Source organism: Lissotriton helveticus, chromosome 3_1 (genome assembly GCF_964261635.1).
Source record: "Lissotriton helveticus chromosome 3_1, aLisHel1.1, whole genome shotgun sequence".
Taxonomy (NCBI): domain Eukaryota; kingdom Metazoa; phylum Chordata; class Amphibia; order Caudata; family Salamandridae; genus Lissotriton; species Lissotriton helveticus.
In genome coordinates, this window is record NC_136061.1 from 290805643 (window position 1) to 290823800 (window position 18158).

The following is an 18158-nucleotide window of genomic DNA, read 5'->3' on the forward strand; positions in this document are numbered from 1 at the left end:
CTTGCCAATGAGTGGCAGTACTGAGGCCGGAGTGCGCAGCTGCATCTTGGTTTACATCATACCCGTGTGGGGGCATCTGTTGACGGAAGCTGAACGCTGTCGTACTTTGGTCTCCTACAATAGGGAAGACATTCGCAATTTGCGAGTACCCATTAGGTACTAGCAAATTGCAATTTCATGGGTGCAAGGGTGTCAAAAGGACACCCTGTTGCACCGCTGAAATAAGTATGTGTGCACATGTGGCGCACATACATGCCCTCACATGGCACTTTGAAAAATGCAAAAAAGTGCATTTTTCAAAGATATCGTAAATTACCACCAACTTGAAGTTGCCCCCTTAGGGCATATATGTGTGCCACATGGCACTTTGAAAAATGCAAAAAAGTGAATTTTTGAAAGATATCGCAAATTACCACCAATTTGAAGTTGGTGGTAATTTGCGATTCCTTAGGGCAAATTCACACAACTTGGGTGCTTCCTGCAAATGCATTTGCAAAATAGGGAATTGCACATTTTGCGATTCCCTATATTGTGAGGGCCTTTTGGGATGATACATCCCAAAAGACTTTTCCCATTCGCAAACGGGTCGATTCTGAGAATCGGCCCGTTTGTGAATGGGAGAACCATTGATACATTGAAAGCGCTGTGAATGACGGCCCATAGCATCATTTTTGGACAGCCCCTGCGCAGTGCTGTTAAAATGCAGCAGTAACACGAGCCACACCCACGTGCTGACGGTCCTGGCTAGACTAGAGAGATTACACCACGCTACCCACCACCTGAGAGAAGGGGAATTGCGGCCCCCAATAGGATGGGCTGATGCACAAAGAAACTGGATTCTCTCCGTGCAAATGATGACTACGCCTTCCATGTCGGGATGTGGCCACATGAATCATGGAACTGAAAGGCAGGTCAGGAGCATTGTATCAGAGGTCAGGCCAAACAGCAGGAAAAGAAAAGCGCCCACTCCGCACACCACACAAGTTAGTTACATCGGGCAGCTGCTGCTGTGAGGCCTAAGAACCAGGGCTCACTATAAGAGATAGTAGCTCGAGGAGGCAGAGGCGCCTGAGCACAAAGGCATGCAGAAGCACATACAATCTTTATGAAGAGCTTACAAGCACCCCCCCCCCCCTCGAAGACGGGGGCCCAAGAAGGGGAAAAGGGCTAGAGGGATAATTAACCAGGTGATTATACATGCTGTGAGAAATATTTGTGCCCAAAATTTGACCGCGACGAGAGTGGTAATTATATTTGGAGCAGGCCGCCGAGGTGATTGCTAGTGAAGGGGGAGGAAGGAGCTGTACAGTACAGCTGTTCGGGGGCCCTCACAGTCAGTCATTTTAATGGAAACAGTTTGTCACACGTATTTAAACTGCATGCTTTAAAGGCTTCTTTTTCCTTTTTTTCCTTTTTTTTAATTACAGATATTCAGTAACATTTGCAATGCCAATAGCTCGAAATCCAACAATTGCAAGACCTATTGCATTTCCAATCATAAATCAACACGTTTGACCACTGGGATATTACACCACTTAGCATCAAAAATGTAATTGACTAAAAAGTAATCACAGACATGGTGGTCTGCTGACCCCAGCAGGCCACCATCCCTGTAATTTTCTCGAGTAGTACTGTGTCGCAATTGGTGATCTACCTTAATTTTCATAAGGTAGGTCAGATTGTGACCCACAACGATTTAGATTTTTAAGAATAAACCCATAGCACTTCTTAAAAATCTTAACTGTTCGCAATATACAGTTAGTACTTTGTGAGCACATTTTTGTGCCTATGGCCCATTGTTTTGTTAATGCATGTAATCCTAATATCTCTGTTTTGAACCCATTTGTTGTGCTTTAAAGGCACCTGATCCTTGCAACTTTTAATGATGTACACTCATGCTTGTATCACTTTTGATTCACTGATTGATTTCTGCATATATCAATATATTTTAGATTTTAGAGGACTGCTCCGTTCTGTTATTGGTGTGCATACAGTTACCGGCTGTAACTTTCTGAACACAAAAAACCTGTATTGCAGAGGACACTTTTAGTCTGATGTTGGGGCTATTGGAGTCTACTGTCATGTATGCCTAAAGGAGCTCTCATTTGTTCTCACACCTGGTTTCATTAGGATTCTGTTTCATTGTTAGGTTTAACCCTATTTGTGAAGACCTCTGAATCTTTAAACAAGCTATTTGGTGTTTGTTATGGGTTTATAAAATGTGCGTTACATCCTTTATCCCCTATGGATGATCAAGTAGAGCTATGAAGTTTCCATCGTTTTTTAAAAATCTCACGAAGATTATTTCCTGCTTATTTGTCGGCCACATTTAACATTTCATTCGTTCCCTCAGTAACTTCATTTGTGAGAGGAACCTAAGCCATTCCAGGCTTCGGCTGGTTTGCTTTTGACTCACACTCTAATTAACTCTATCAGGAAAACTGGCACTCCTTAAGAAGCTTTATTTATTATGTATGGTTAAATTCATCGATGGATCTCCAAGAAAAAATTCAGAACTGAACGGGGTAGAGAAGCATGGGGTCCCAGATACAGTATTGATTAGCATAGGTTTCAGGCTAGCCTTAACAGCAGGCGATAAAGAAACTGAAGTTTGCTTCAGGTCGAAATCAGCGATTGCTGTATTTGGTGTTGTTAGCAAGTGATAGGAACAATTTCCTCTTAGAACATTCCTTAGAATGAAACCATTACTCTTCTTACTTGTGTTATCAAATACATGTTAGTAGGTATCTATTCTCCTCATTTTGATCTTCCATAGCCACCACCTTATAAGTGAAATTTCTGGTCTAGTATGTTTGTAGGCGCATCACAAGAGATCAGAATGTACAAGCATGTGTTCTATGTTAATGCAAGTCACTTTTTACATGCATGGCTCTAGAGTAGCCAGAGTCACTCAGAATGCAGGGTGCAAAAGAAAGGAAAGGAACCCAGCTGCCTTTACAAAGGTTTCTTACTTCCTCTCACCAAAGGCCACCAAGAACCGCTCATGCTTTTTCAGTGTGACACTGGATGTTAGGGCCACTTACACACGAAGGCGGGACCTTAAAACTTTAAAGTGACATCTGATTCCTGGTCATGTTCCTCTTACAGCTTTGCAATGGTTTGCAATGAGACAAAGTTTTGACTGCCCTTGGACACTGACTACAAGTGAGCTGCTGTGAGGGTAAGCCTGACCCAGGCCGGAGACAATGGCTCTACAACGAGCAACTCCGGCATCAATAATCTCACAAGAACAAAAAGCAAGTTGTGGGAAATCAGGTCAGTAAGCTGGACAGGGGATGCAGTGTGCATGAAAGTGAAAGTGTCCAGTCATATTTGTGAGCCATCACCAAGAGAGTCGCAGCCACGATTGCGAATAAACACAGCACAGATCTGAAATCATGTTGGTTAGCAAGCATCTGACAGTCATACAACACAATCATGAACTTTTTAAAGTCCTGAAGTGTGCTCAAAAGCAGAAACAAATTGTGATGAGTTATTACTAGCCTCAATTTAGGAAGGTGTAATAACATCTATTCAGACCAACACTTTGCCACTGCATATAGGACTCTGGTCATATTTTTGGTTAAATATGCTGGAGGTTGCAAACAAGTTAACCTTGATACCTCTGTACTTATATATTATTATTGCAAAAACAACAATCGATGGACAGAATGCAGAACAATGTCAATGCCATACATTCACCTCAGTACAGAGATCTGGGCCTAAAGCCTTGGTTTTTTTGCTCCCTGTGCCATTCCAGTTTGAACCCAGCCATATGCAAATCAGTCTTGATTTGCATATGACCACGTCTAAACTGGGGCTGCATGGTGAGCAAAAGAATGATGGATTTAACCCTGATCTATTGGCTGGGGTAGAATGTTTTTATTGATCTGCATTCCGTCCATCAATTGCATGTCTTTAAACTGCTGGTGTATTCAACTGTGTTGCCTTGGCCCGTGTTATTTATGTGCATGTAACTTCCATGATCGAGATAACTATTAGCGGCGATACCACGTTTCTCTAGGACCTCTTTCAAGTGCTCGCCGTTCTTCTTACTCAGCATCCCCCAACCCCTGCTACCTGCCATGTGCGGCAATCTGAGGGATAGCCCCAGGGGCCAGAAGCTCTAGCTACTCCACTGGGCACGGTAATTACGCTTCAGAGCATGTGGAGCCCAGCACCCTTCTAGCTTCCCGGCATCCAGGCGGGTTACAAGTAGGCGAGCAGCAAGTGAGCAAGTGTTCAGCAGTATGCGGCAGTGTGAATCAGCAATACAAGTAGTTATTTTTGTGCCAATGCAAGTGTTTAGGACCTCTTGTTAAATCCTCGAGCCCTAGCCAGAGCCTCAGCTATAGGCATATAGGCATCGCACCCTGCTTCAACTTCAGTGTTCTGGTGTTCAAGTTGTTTCGGGATTCTCCTCAGCTTTCTGCTAGACTACGGGGTCCAGGCTTTTGCAATTAACTACTAGCTTGGACTCTTTGAGCCACACCTTAAACATCACGGTTTAAGTGATAACCCTGTGGCAGCAGAAGCAGCCGGCTAGGTTTGGATGTGGCTTGCGGCCAATGGGGTGGGGAAGTGGGGTCCCAGGCTTCTGCTACATCACTGGATTCCTGACTGGGCACCCGATGGCTGTGGGTAGTCACTACTATAGCCATTGCCATTGCCTGATTGATTCCGGAGAATTACGCAGCACTACACAGAACTACAGAGCAACGCATTAGGCATGGGGAAACAGGGGGAGTTCTCCTGCGGAAGTGGTCAGCCTAGGTGCTGGTGCGGCTTGCAGGTTGCCTGCCCTTCCCTGTTTATCCTGCAAGTAGCTGCAGTGGAGGATTATTCATATGTGGCTGGTGGGAAGGAGTCTGAGTGGAATGAGCTGATTAGTAAGCCAATAAAGGAATCCTGCGGGATCCCTATAGCTATTTTTATCCTGCACTTACCCTCTCCCACCTCTACTCCTATTACTCTCTACACATATGCCCCATAACCCCTCAGACTACACATCAGCAAAAAGAAAAGACCTCTGGCAAAGAGCCACCTTGCTGGGGCCCGTTGAGCATTGGAGCGCAAGCCCAACGAGGAGTTGCCCAATGATGGTGCATGACACCTTTCGGGGTGTGTGAGGGCCCTTGCTCCTATTAGGAACTATACCCCTCTATCTTTTATACTTTTGGCATCTGGTAGATTACCTCATCCTGACCCCTTTGGTATCCGCTTTCCCTGCTTTCTCTGGGATCTGCATACCCTTGTTCTCGCCTTTTTCATACATAGGGGCACTTATACTGGACCTGTCAAGCCCCGTCCCTCTCCTTGTGATTCACTCGCAATGTCTCTGTCCTATTACAAAGGCTGTTTCTTTTTTCATTAACATTTGATTTGCACTACAGCACTTTTCTTAGACTAGATTAGATATTCTGAATATGAGCTAAGTTAATCTTCAAACCTATCTAAAATATACTATGAAAAATTGCTCTACGGAGAATGATTCGAAAAAGCTGTTTCCACTGTGTTATTCAATCATGTGCACCAGCAGTCCTGGAACACAGGGTGCGAAGGTGTAAAATGCTACGTAGTTTGAAATGTTTACCGCTAAAAACTGTGATGGATGCATGGCAGAATGAAGTTACGGAGGAAAGTATATGCACCTTATATTATAATGGCATACAGACTATGGAAAATGTTATATTTGTCTGTGCTGTTGTAAAAGTCTACCAACAGAGATTTTTAAAACCACTTAAAAAAATATGGCATTACAACAGCCAAAGCTGCTATGGAGATGATAAATTGCCCAGTTAATAAATGAATGTGTTGTCATTTTTTGCTACTTTTTAAAGTTATATTAATTGATGTATTTTGTATATTGTAGATCTCATTGTAAGATCTAGATCTCTAACAAGAAGTTGAAACTTGGATGGATTATTAACGCAGCTATTTATCTTTGTGGTTTGTAGCATGTACAGAAAAAAGCTCAAATACTGGCCTGTGGAGATATTGCTTATTTTTGTAGCAGCCAGGACATTAAACTACTGGTAGTGCCGGAAGAAAACTGTCCAGGTGGCAACACGTGTCCTGCTACATCTGCATCTAAATAGCCTCATATGCCCAGCGCAGCCACATAAGTGCATGCACCGTGAATCCATCTTGTGAGTTGCAGCCTACATGTGCCCCAGATTTCAGTGAGCAGAGTCCAGGAAGTGGTAAGAAGACAGACTAGTGCTGTCTCTTCCCAAGACAAAAAGTTGTTTAAAAAACGATTTTCATTTTCTGTGTTTACTGTCTATGCCTGTAGCTGTTACAGTTAAAAATTGTAGTTTTAGCCTGCCTGTAATTGCATATTTTATCACCTGTGTTGTGTTTTAAATGTGTGGTTTTCCCTGCCCATGATTGCTTTCATTTAGTGTGTTGAATTGTGGGATTTGCAGTCCAACCTCTGTAGTTTGTCCCTCTCATTCCTTGGTGACAAATCTGTTTTCCCTCCAAATTTCTCCTTTGCTCTATGCTTAGGCCTGTGTGCTCAAACAGTGCACCCCCAGCCACCATTTTGTGCTCACAAGCCAGTGAGGCCAGCCCCCCTGCCCCCCTGCCTCCCCCCCAGCAACAGGGATTTTCTACATCAGAGGGTGCTTCTGTGAGCTGCTTAAACTGTATTTACTGAGTCCTGTGCACTTCGTTTTTTGGCCAGCAGGGGGAGTAAAGCTTTATTCAAACAGTATTGTTAGATTTCGAGTTAGTGAAGCCTTTACCTGTTGAAGTCCAAAGTTGTGGATTGAGCCTGTCTGTCTCCTAGGAGATTCTGAACAGGAGCAAGCAGCTTCCAACTCCCTAGCCAGCAAACCTTGTCTGAGGTTGCTGGGACCTTATATGGTGTGCTAGTGGTTGGCACATGTGTACTCTGATTGGTGGTTGTATCTGGTGTTTCTATTGGGTTAGGGTTAATGTCCTCATTGGTTGGGTATTTGAGGCTTCTGATTGGTTTCTCGGTCTGTGATTCAATCATTGCAGGGTTGGGACTAGGGCTAGGGTTAGGATTTCTATTGGAAGTAGGGACTAGGGTTTCCTATGTTATTGGTTGTTGGGAGTAGGGTGGGACTAGTGCTAGGGTTAGACCTTTAATTGGAAGTAGCTATTTAGGGCTTCTGGTGTGATTGGTTGTTGGACCAGTTGTGGGACTAAGAGTAGGGTTAGGCTTTCTATTGGAAGTAGGGACTAGGTCTACCTGTACCATTGGCTGCGTGGACTTGTGTTGGGACTAGTGGTAGGGCTAAGGCCTTTATTGGATGTTGAGATCAGGGTTTTTTGAACTGATTGGGTCCTTGGACTAGGGCTAAGAATGGCTGTAAGGTCCTGGTCTCCTATTGGTTCTAGATGTTAGGGCTAGTGTTGTGATTGGATAGTGTTAGGGCTAGGGTTCCCATTGGCTGAAGGGGTCACCTGATTACTAGGGCTACAAGAAAGGCCAGGCTTAGGGCGGAGAGGACAAGGGTAGTTGCCTGTTTGGGCCTGTTAAGGGCAGAGAGGACAAGGGTAGTTGCCTGTTTGGGCCTGTTAAGGGCAGAGAGGACAAGGGTAGTTGCCTGTTTGGGCCTGTTTGAGACTGGTCAGGACTAGGGCCAGAAATGCTGCCCTCTGACTCCTTCCCTCCAAAACTCCTTTTTACTCATCCAAAAGCCTCTTCCTACTGCTAAGACTTATAAAAAATAAAAAAATCCTTCACTCTTTTATCCCTTCACTATCCTTTTTCATTCAAAATTAACAGACTAACATGTTCACTTCTCAAATTCCATATTCCATATTCAACTATACTAATAACTGAATAACATATCTACTACTCAAATTACTTCATATTTATACTATACTAATTTTCAACACTAATCCTTTATGGATTCCGGAGTGGCGTGCTACTCGCCAGAAAAGCGCTTCAACACCCATCAGGGGTAACAAGGGCTATATGAATGCTAATCTTTCTTACCCTTTTATCCATCCGCTATCCTTCTCACTCCAAGTAACAGACTAATATCCACCACTGAAATTACCTCATATTTCACCATATTAATTCACCACTAATCCTTTATAGGCTCCCTGAATAGCATGCGTCAACAAGCGAGCGATAAATAAATACAAACCTTTGTCCTACTCTATCCTTCTGCTATCATTCCAAATCCAAATAACTGACTAACCTATCTACCACTTAAAATGTACTTGCATGTTTCACTATACTAATTTAACACTAATCCTCTGTGGGTCCCGGAGTAGCGTGCTACCCGCCGAACAAGCGCTTCGACGCCTCGTCAGGGGTAGTAAGCGCTATATAAATGCAATTACAATACAATACAATACATACATACAGGTTAATCCCGTTATTCAAATGTCTGACGAATGCAAACCTAAACCTGGCTCCATATGCTTCGGTGTGGACTACTTTGCCCGGCGCAGACTCAAATGTGTTTGCCACGTCATAAATCATGACACTGCATGAGTTATTGGGAGTGAATATTTTATAGCTGTATGATGTGATGCTTGTAACTCATTTTAAGAAATAACAAATGAAGAGAATCTTAACAAAGGCCTTTTAGTACTTTTGAGTATTGCATTTTTACCCGCTGTAATCTTAATTCCCACTAAAAAAGGCGATTTTAACACACACACAAGTATGACACATACACAGGCATTGCTGTTTTGCTTTCTGAAAATAATGTCAAATGAAAAATGACTATAATTAGCCTGATATATCGACTGCGACTGAGAGCTTGTTTAATAATAGGCCCTCGTGCACTGCCGTCACATGGCGCTCTTGAACGCACGCGCGGCCATATTGAAGGAGGGTATTATTGACATCTGCTGCTATCGGCGCTGTCTGACTCCTCTCCCTTTGACGTGCCGCGCACAATTCTTTTATAGGCAGCATAATGCAGGGGCACTTACTGAGCAATTTACCCACTGTTGGGAAAAGCATATTATTCATGCGCGAGTAAAAAGAAAAGCAATTTTAACACATTCAGCTATTCAGGCAGCGTTTGGAACAGAAGCAATAAAAATAGTGATTCAGTCATGATATTGTGCTTCACGTCTTTGCTGTTGCAATGCGCAGGCAGCAAGCAGAAGCAACAATGGACGCGCATTTCTAGTCACATTTCCCATGATGACGTTCGCCAGTCTGTGGCATTGCTTAAACACGTTTACGTTATGGGGAGAGTTACGGGTACGGAGCATGTCATGGTTGGCATATCTGGGGTAGGGAAAGGGGTAGTACTTTACCCTTCAAACAGTGGCACAGCGGCCCACCCGAGCTGTTGCTTGACGTAGAGCTGCAGGTTCTGCCCATCGCTGGGCACCACTACGCCTGGTCTCTGCCCACTCGGGTCTGGCTTGTAAAGTGCCTCCATGCCAAACAGCTGCACCAGCAGCACGCTGTGCTCATCGAGGTAAGGGTGCAAGACCTACGGAAGGAAACACAAATGTTAGTGGTGTGTTGTACAAAACCTGTGTCAGGTCCTGCGGATACGCTTTTAATTTATATATATATATATATATATATATATATATATGCTAGGGCTGGCTTTAGCACTGGAGCTCCTGGTGCAACAATATTTTTTGCCCCGCCCCAGATCCCCTTCTCCACGGATTCCCTCACTACCACCCTGCAACAGTGCCCCTCTTCTGTCTATAGCCCCCTCTCACATGCATTTCTTTTGTTAATAGCACCACTCATTCCACTGTAAGGTGTACGAGGACTTTACATCACACGCACATTATACAGAGGGAAATGTTTTATAAAAGAATGAGGATAACAAGGTGTTCAATCACCATCTATACTAGTTGACAGTACATTTGAAAAGTGTGTGGTTGCTCTGGTATGCGAGGCTCACTCCCAGCGCCGCATTAAGCAAAAAATCAGTTCATTACATTTTGTGGACTAGCAAGAAGGACCCCAAACATGTCTCACGTGGAAACCGGAAGCACTCCCACAGTCACTAAGGAAAACCGACTGCTGGGTAAATAGAACAGGGAAAGAAAGAAGGAATGTTGGAAGAAAAGGGTGAACAAAAGGAAGTAGGGATGATGGAGTAGGAGGATGAATGGATATGTGGATGAATGAGTGGTGAAAGAAGAAGTGAATGATGATGGATGGACACATGAAAGTATAGTAAAGGGATGGGTGGATGGGTGAGTGCGTGAATGGATAGGTGGATGGACAAGTGAAAGGATGGCAGAACAAATGGATGAATAGTTGAGTGAATGAATAGGTGGAGGGACAGCTGAAAGGAGGATAGAGTAAAGGGCTGGATGAGTGGGCGAAAGATCTGTTAATTGGAAGTCGTAGTGGATGGATGATGAATGGATGGCAGGGTGAATAGATGGGTGGCAAAGTGAATGAATGTATGGATGGATGGCAGATTGGATGGATGGCAAAGTAAATGAATGGATGCGTGGCAGCGTGAATGGATTAAAGGCAAAGTGACTGAATGCATGATTGGATAGCAGAGTGGATGGATTGATGAATGAATGGCAGGATGGATGGCAGAGTGGCTAAATGGATGGATGGATGAGCAGATGGATGGCAGAATGGATGGATGGTGGAGGGGATTGATGCTTTACAGAGTGGATGAATGGGTGGTTGAATAGCAGAGTGGGTGGATTGATGGATGAATGAATGGCAGAGTGGATGGGTGGTTGAATGGATAGATAGAAGAGTTGATGAATGGATGGGTGACAGAGTGGATGGCTGGTGAATGGGTGGCAGAGTGGATGGCAGAGAGGGTGAATGACAGAGTGGATTGATGGATGGATGGAAGAGTAGGCTGATGGATGGCTAAGTGGATGAATGGAAGAGTTAATGAATTGATGAAAGCATGTCAGTTGATTGATGAATGGCAGAGGTGATGGTAAGATAACAGAGTGGAGAATGGATGCAAAGAGAATGGATGGCAGAGTGAATAGATCAATGGGTGGCAGAGTGGTTGGTTGGTTTTTAGACTGTATGGATGGGCAGATGGATGGCATAATAGATGGATGGCAAATTGGATGGATGGATAGATAGATACATGGATAGAATGGGGAAATATTGAATGATGGATGAAAGAATGAATGGATGACAGAATCTAAAGGTGAAATAGTGGATGCCAGTAGGTGGATGGAAGGGTGAAAGAATGAATAGATAGATGCATGGATGGAAGAGATAATGAAGCTGTTCTATTGCTATAGCTTTGCTTATATTTCTAAATACTGTCATTGTTTGGTAGACTGTGGGTGTAGAGTGTGACCTATGTGGGAGTTGTTTTGGTGTTGTGCTTGATGTCTAGCGGGTGGTTTTACTGCTGTGGTCTTGTAGCAGCAGGTCAGTATGGAGAGGTGTAAGAGGAGGAAGGGAAGATAGGGATACATTTACTTATGCATTTAGCTACCATTTTAGTGCTGGTGGGCCTTCATCAACTGAGACTTGACCTTCGAGGTTTGCTCTAGGCTTATGCCGCAGTTTCACACCCTTTCTTATGCAGTGGAGTAGAGAGTGGTGTTGTAACTTAAACCCTGCCAATCCACCCCTGCTGCTCGCCAAAATTTTTCCCCAGATCCACCCTCCCCGCCGCTACCTGCCATGGGCGGCAATCTGGGGGATAGCCCCGGGCGCCAGAAGCTCTAGCTACGCCTCTGGGGGATGTTATTGTGTTGGCACAATCCTACATGTGGTAAGGACTGTATGTGGTCTAGACTGTCACTGGAGCATTGGAAACAATCTCCTGCCGACCTCAGACCCTCCCTAGTTAAAAATCCTACCTCTGCCTCTGATAATTTGTCTTGTTGGATTATCTCTTCCCTGGATCAGGTCAGCCCTCCAAAAACCTTTATAGGACGAGCTAAGGAAAAAACTTCACCTTGCTATACTTCCAAGCTGAATGAATTGAAACAAAATTGCAAATGAAGAGGGAGACCATGAAGGAAAGATTATGGAGAATCAAGCAAGCAGAATTATAGAGATGCCATTAATATCTATAAAGCAAAAATCATAAAAGGACAAGCACTTTATTTTGAAGAAAAAATTAACATCGCAGCTAACTCTCCACTGGAAATTTTTTGTATTGCCAAAACTTTACTTAACCCACCTTCTGCTGGCATTAAGTTAGTATCGCAACCTATAAGGTGCAGTGACTTAGCCAGCTGTTTCCATAAGAAAATTCACCCCCTCAGTCTCGTCCATGTACGAAAACGCTCACCTGCTCCCCACTGATATTAGACATATGGAATTTCCTAACTTGGACTTAAACAAGCTCTCAGAGATTTTTCACCATGTCAAGTCAGGCTCCCCGTCTGACCGGCCCACCCTCACATCTTAGCCAAAGTCATTGATTTGATATTTCATGCGCAGTGCTCGAAGTGATAAATCTTTCTGTCACCTCTGGCTGTGTCCCTATGGCCTGGAAACACGATATGATCAAAACATTGTTGAAAAAGCAGAACCTGGACCCTTTGATGTTAGCTAACTACTGTCCCATTTCTCTCCCCCCATTGATAAGCAAGATATCGGAAAAATATGTCAACCAAATTGTCTCAGAACTTCTAGGAAGTCATAATTTACTCCACTCTACCTAGATGGGATTTAGACCCCGCCATGGCACAGAGACCGTTATTTTAGCAGTGGTTGAAGAATCCAAAAGTTTACTCTACCAAGAAGGATCTGTTGCCATCATATTGCTGGATCTGAGCTCAGAGTTTGACACAGTAAATCACAACATTCTTGTGAAAAGACTAATAAACTTGGAAGTCTCGGGGAGTGCTCTTGCATGGCTTAAATCTTTCCTGGAAGAAAAGTCTTCTCAGGTTTTTGAAGATGGATGTCTCTTTGACAGCCTGCCACTTAAGTTGGGGTGCCTCAGGGCTTATCTTTGAGCCCGACACTTTTTAACCTTTAGATGAGGCCACTGGCAGACATTGTCCTACCATTTGGTATCTCTATAGTCACTTATGCTGATGACACGCAATTGATACTCTCTCTGAATCAAATCCAAAACCGCTCCCACCTTCCTAGGAGCTCTGCCTTGGTAGGGTGGCTAAGTGGATGGAACACTCTTGTCTCAAACTTAAAGGAGACAACACAGAGTTTATGCTCCTGGGCAACAATCAAAATCCGGGTGGGAAATTGGACTGGCCAAGCTGCTTAGGTCCTCCTCCTCCACCTAAAAACACCATCAAGAGCCTTGTCTTATGGCTAGATAAGTCCTTTAAATGTGACCATCAGGTAGTGAAGCTTGCTGCCACCTGCTATGGTCTTCTCAGAATGCTTCAGAATATACTTCCTCTCCTCCCCTTTACTGCCAGGAGACTGATGGCCCAGGCCCTTATTCGATTCGGAATGGATTAGGGTAACTCCCTTTACTTGGGAGCACCAAAATTGGGAAACTTGAGGTGGTCCAAAATTATAGAGCCAGGTTGTTGCTCCACATCCTAAGACATCAATCTGCCTGACAAGCCTTGAATTCCATGTACTGGCTCCCTGTGGTTGAGAGAATTAGGTTTAAGTCTCTTTGCATTGCCCACAAGGCATTGTGGGGCATTGGATCTGTGATCTCTCAATCCTGGCTTTCTTTCTATTCCCCTCAAAGAAAATTGCGCTCCTCCACTGCTCATCTAGCTATTGTTCCTCGTATCAGGAGGGAAAGATTTAGAGGACGTTCCTTCTCCTACAAGGGTGCTTTACTCTGGAATGCCCACCCCTTGCGCTCTGAAAGCCGGTTGCTTCCCTTTAGGAAAGGGCTTAAAACCTGGCTTTTTCAAAACATAACTTAGTAACAGTGTATTTACCCCGTTAAGTATTCTGTGCAGTACTTTCAATGCCGGAATGCCTATGGGTAGCCATGTACTCTACAAGTGCTAATAATAATAATATTTAAGCGGCTTAAGTAAATAGCAGCATATAATACAAATAGACTCACTATCAATATATTCATATTAGATTAGTATGGACCTCCTTGCAAACTTTCGTTGCAAACCATCAACTCTGGGGAGTTTAAGATCCATAAATCAAAGTTCATCATCATAGTAGAAGACCAGCAGCTCAAAGTGCAATCTATACTTATATTATAAAGAGAGAGCCCAAACCTTTGAGGCGGGTAATCTCAGGAACCACAGCACCAATCACAACACCCAATACAGCATTGGAAAGGGCAGTTGCAGCAGAAGGACATAGGCTATACAGATGCCAACCATATACATTTGAAAGGTAAAAGAACCTTACCAGCAAAGTAGTCCCTTGTGGGCGTGGGCGTGCGCGGCATGACGACAAAAAAAGCGTTCCTTAAACGTGTGCGTTGTTCTGGGGGCGTGTGCTGGGGGCGTGAACAAGGCCAATGGGTGCGGCAATTGCAATTGCGCGGCAACAATAACGCGGCACATCCCCAAAAAAAAAGCGTGCCTTGGGGCCTGGCCAATGGGCGCGGCAATTGCCGGGGCTTAGGCGGGGGCAGACGTGACTGATCGTGCCTGCGGGGACAATAACTGCACAGTATCCTGAGCGCTGTCAGCCAGTCAACTCTCTGCATAAAGGACCGTGCCTGCAGGGACACTAACTGCAGCGTCTCCTGCGCGCTGTCACAGACTCAACTCTCTGCATAAACGAATTGACACCAGGCGCACAACATCAACCAGGGCTGGAGCCGGGCCCAGGCGGAGGATGACGCGACTAAGCGCGACTGCTGGGACACTAACCTTTGAACTGACTGCACTTTTCCACACGCGCAGCGTCTCCAGTGCGCGCTGTCACCCACTCAACTCTCTGCATCAACGACTTTACACCACAAGCATAACATCAAACAAAACTGGAGCCGGGCCTTAAGCGGGGGATGACGCGATTCAGCGTGCCTGCGGGGACACGAAATTTACACTGAATGCACTTTCACACACGCTTACCTATGGAAGTGGAGTACATACACACTAGAGACATCCGCTAATACTTCTTACTCCGAGGTACACACAGTATCTGCACACACATGCCTAACTATTGTGACACTTCATGCTAAAAATGTTCTCTACCGCGAGATTTTAAAATAAATTTCCCTTGCCTATTACACACATTGCACACATTCTGTTTCATACCCGGACAACGTCGGGACGGGCTGCTAGTTATATATACAAGCCCTATATTTAAAACAGCATACTCCTCATTTGTGTTAAAATGCTCTTCAAAAAGCAAGCAAGTAAGTAACATGTGTCATAGTCATTAAGTTGCTGTAAAAAGAATTGGGCAACTTTGCACGTAGAGAATTTATACCTACGCAACAGTGGTAATCAAAACCTCCTTGTGAATGGTAAATAATAAAAACAAAAGAAAACAAAATGCAACAAGGATTGATTTGATTGCTCATCACATGGGCAAGTGCCGATGTCTGCGGTGGAGTATTGTCTTAATGGGAAACATAGCAGCCATTGTATGGACCCCCGCCTAATTTAATTGCAGGTTTATATAGCGCTAGGAATCGACTCCCGGAGGAGTATCTCCACGCTTCGACCGCTGGGGAACCCGTCCTGGCTCACCCTGAGAGATGGTCCCTGATGGGTATCTCTAAGGTGCGACCAAGCATCCCCGGCGGCCTGGGGGGCCGTTGTGAAGATGAGGCAAGCTGATGCCCAGAGTTGCCGAGTGTGGTTTCTGACTAGAGTAGGCACCGAGGCGAGAATTATCGAGTCCGCTGACCCTGGTCCACGACCCTGCCGCGTCGGGAATCGAACCCTGGTCCCGGGCCGTTCTCTGCTTACGGGTCTGCCGCCTCTAACCAGTGAGCCACACTTCTCCACTTCTCCGCCTAAATCTAGCTAGTAATGTTCTCTGATACACATTTGTCACATAGAGTAAATAGCCGTCTGGATAATACAATAATCTCTAACCAGGGTTTTGGCCACTTCCACTATCTCCATATTAGCCAGTCTATACTTAGTGAAGTTATCCTGGACCCAGGATTTATCTTTTTTCACAATGGGCTCAGGTTGCTCGAATAAATATACACAACTCGGAGCTAAAAAGGAGTCTTTGATGTATTTTAACCATGGGATTGTCAAACCACGGGTGCAAGACAAGTAGTCTCTAATGACTGCCTGGTTAAGCTCAGCTTCCTTTTTTGCCCAGATTTAATGACCTCCCCACCACTGCTCCCAGCGCACTACACACTCTGCACCAGTAGTCCTACACACGGGGGGATCGCCATATCATATGAAAGTATGTGCTGGGGAAAAGCGACACCATTTACAGTTTTTAATTTCTTATTAACTTTGATGATGTTGGATTCGGCATAAAAAGGGGGAAAAAAAGGGACGGGTCAAAAAAGGGACTTTTTCCCCCAAAGAATCTTTGCTCTCCAATACAAAAAAAACTGACTGCTGAATGGAACTAGATCAACATTCTACCTTACTGCATACAATTAACCCTTTGCATCCTGGTTTTGGTTAAATATCTTTTGTTTAAACAAGATTCAAAAATACCATGGCATAAACCGTATATGTAGATATGGAGAGTAAATATGCTATTTATTCCCATTGCTGAGGGAGGAGAGGAGCATCATGACCATCATGACTCACCTGAGGTTTTTCTCATGATTCATGGCCCCTCCCCATACTCACACTCAAGAATAGTAATAATATATACTAAACTATATAGCTGACTATGTACATGTTTACTGAAAAAATCAAAGTCAGTTATCGATCTCATGTATCAGTGTGAGGACTAAGTAGAGACGTCTCAAGCAGCGCATGATGCTTTGACCAGGGATGAGCCCACTCTGGCTGCAGTGAACCAAAGAACACCACCCCTGCGAGGCGAATCACAAGTATTTTAGCTAGTATTCTGTATTCAATATTAATGAGCCACAAAGGATGCTAAGAAGAACAGTCATGCACCAATTTATTAGGTTTAAGTAAGACTGCGACAGTGGTTCCTAGCAAAAGAGAACCAGTCGTAAAGACCTCACCGAACATACTGTGATGGTGTGGGGCCAACAAAGAGGAGAACTTTTTTAAGTACTCCACAGGTCGGCCATTGGGACGAGGGTTCTTCCAGAGGGCTTATTTCCTCAACTGTGTTAGATGCGTCCAACATGGATTTGCTATCGGGTGACAACTTGAGCATAAGTAAGTCGTAAACGACTGGAATTGCATGTTCTGCGGTCAGGGTTATCTACAGGAGTATAGTATATTGTAGTAAGAGGCGAATGCCGCCGCAATGCCTACTGATGCATTTATCAGCCTACCAACTTCAGCCTAAACAGAGGGGATCGTTCTATTTATTTGGTCCTTATTGTCTAAGTATAAAAGCTTGCCCGCCTTATCGCCCACCTTACAAACTCTACTGTAGGACGCCATCCATCCTGTGTGGGCGGGGTCAAGCATTCTTTACTTCAGTTTAGCTCTAGCAAGTGAGAGTGCTCAGGTCATGGCTGTATCAGGAGAGACGTCCAACAGTTTCTCAAGGGCCACAGTGCAGCCCTCCAGGTCCAATACCTCCCGGAACTGCGACTTGGCCTTGGTAGAAGAAATTGCATCTCCCCTCCCAGAGTGTGATGGAGGACAATGAGTTGGTGTTAAGGAGAAAGTAATTAGCAATGTGAGTATGGAGGCAGTCCACTAGGGCATAATCCCGCAACCACCATGCGTTAAGTTGCCACAGCCCATGAAGCCTTCCCTGGGCAGTTGGCACGCTCAACTCAATTGGAGAGTGGTTGGACACTCCACGTAGCAGAATGCGGATGTCTCCCACTGTCTGCAGTGTGTTCCTCAAAACAAGAAAATTAATTTATCCTTGAGGACGACCCGTGGTGAGGAGAATAGTAAGTGTATTGCGTGTATAATGTGTATTGTCAGTGCCATAGGGCAACCAGACCAAGAGGAGTAGCCCACTGAGAAAATTGTGTATGTCTAGTGGAAGAGACAATTCAGGTTGCGGTCATGCTGTGGTTCTTGCATGTCATTAAAGTTCCCTCCTACAATCGTTCTGCCTGCAAGTTAGTCTGCCAGTATGTGGGTCAGAGCGGAGAGGGTCGACTTTTCTAAAATTGAAGGGGTGAAGATGCTAACAAGTGTAAGGGGTTGGCAATCCATCCAGCCTGTAATGGCAAGATAACGGCCTAAGTTATCAGTGTATGTTGCGCTTGCCTCTAAGGAGAAGGACTTCCTAA

General features: G+C 44.6%; 1 protein-coding gene across 2 annotated transcripts in view; it reads right to left on the minus strand.

The window, feature by feature from the left end:
• Positions 1-18158, minus strand: part of LOC144822378 (uncharacterized) — a 1092528-nt gene that overhangs the window by 238491 nt on the left and 835879 nt on the right. For both annotated transcript variants that reach the window (XM_078679823.1, XM_078679822.1), the window contains one exon: positions 9262-9443. In XM_078679823.1, the coding sequence (XP_078535949.1) occupies positions 9262-9443 (182 nt within the window). The remainder of the gene's footprint in view (positions 1-9261; positions 9444-18158) is intronic.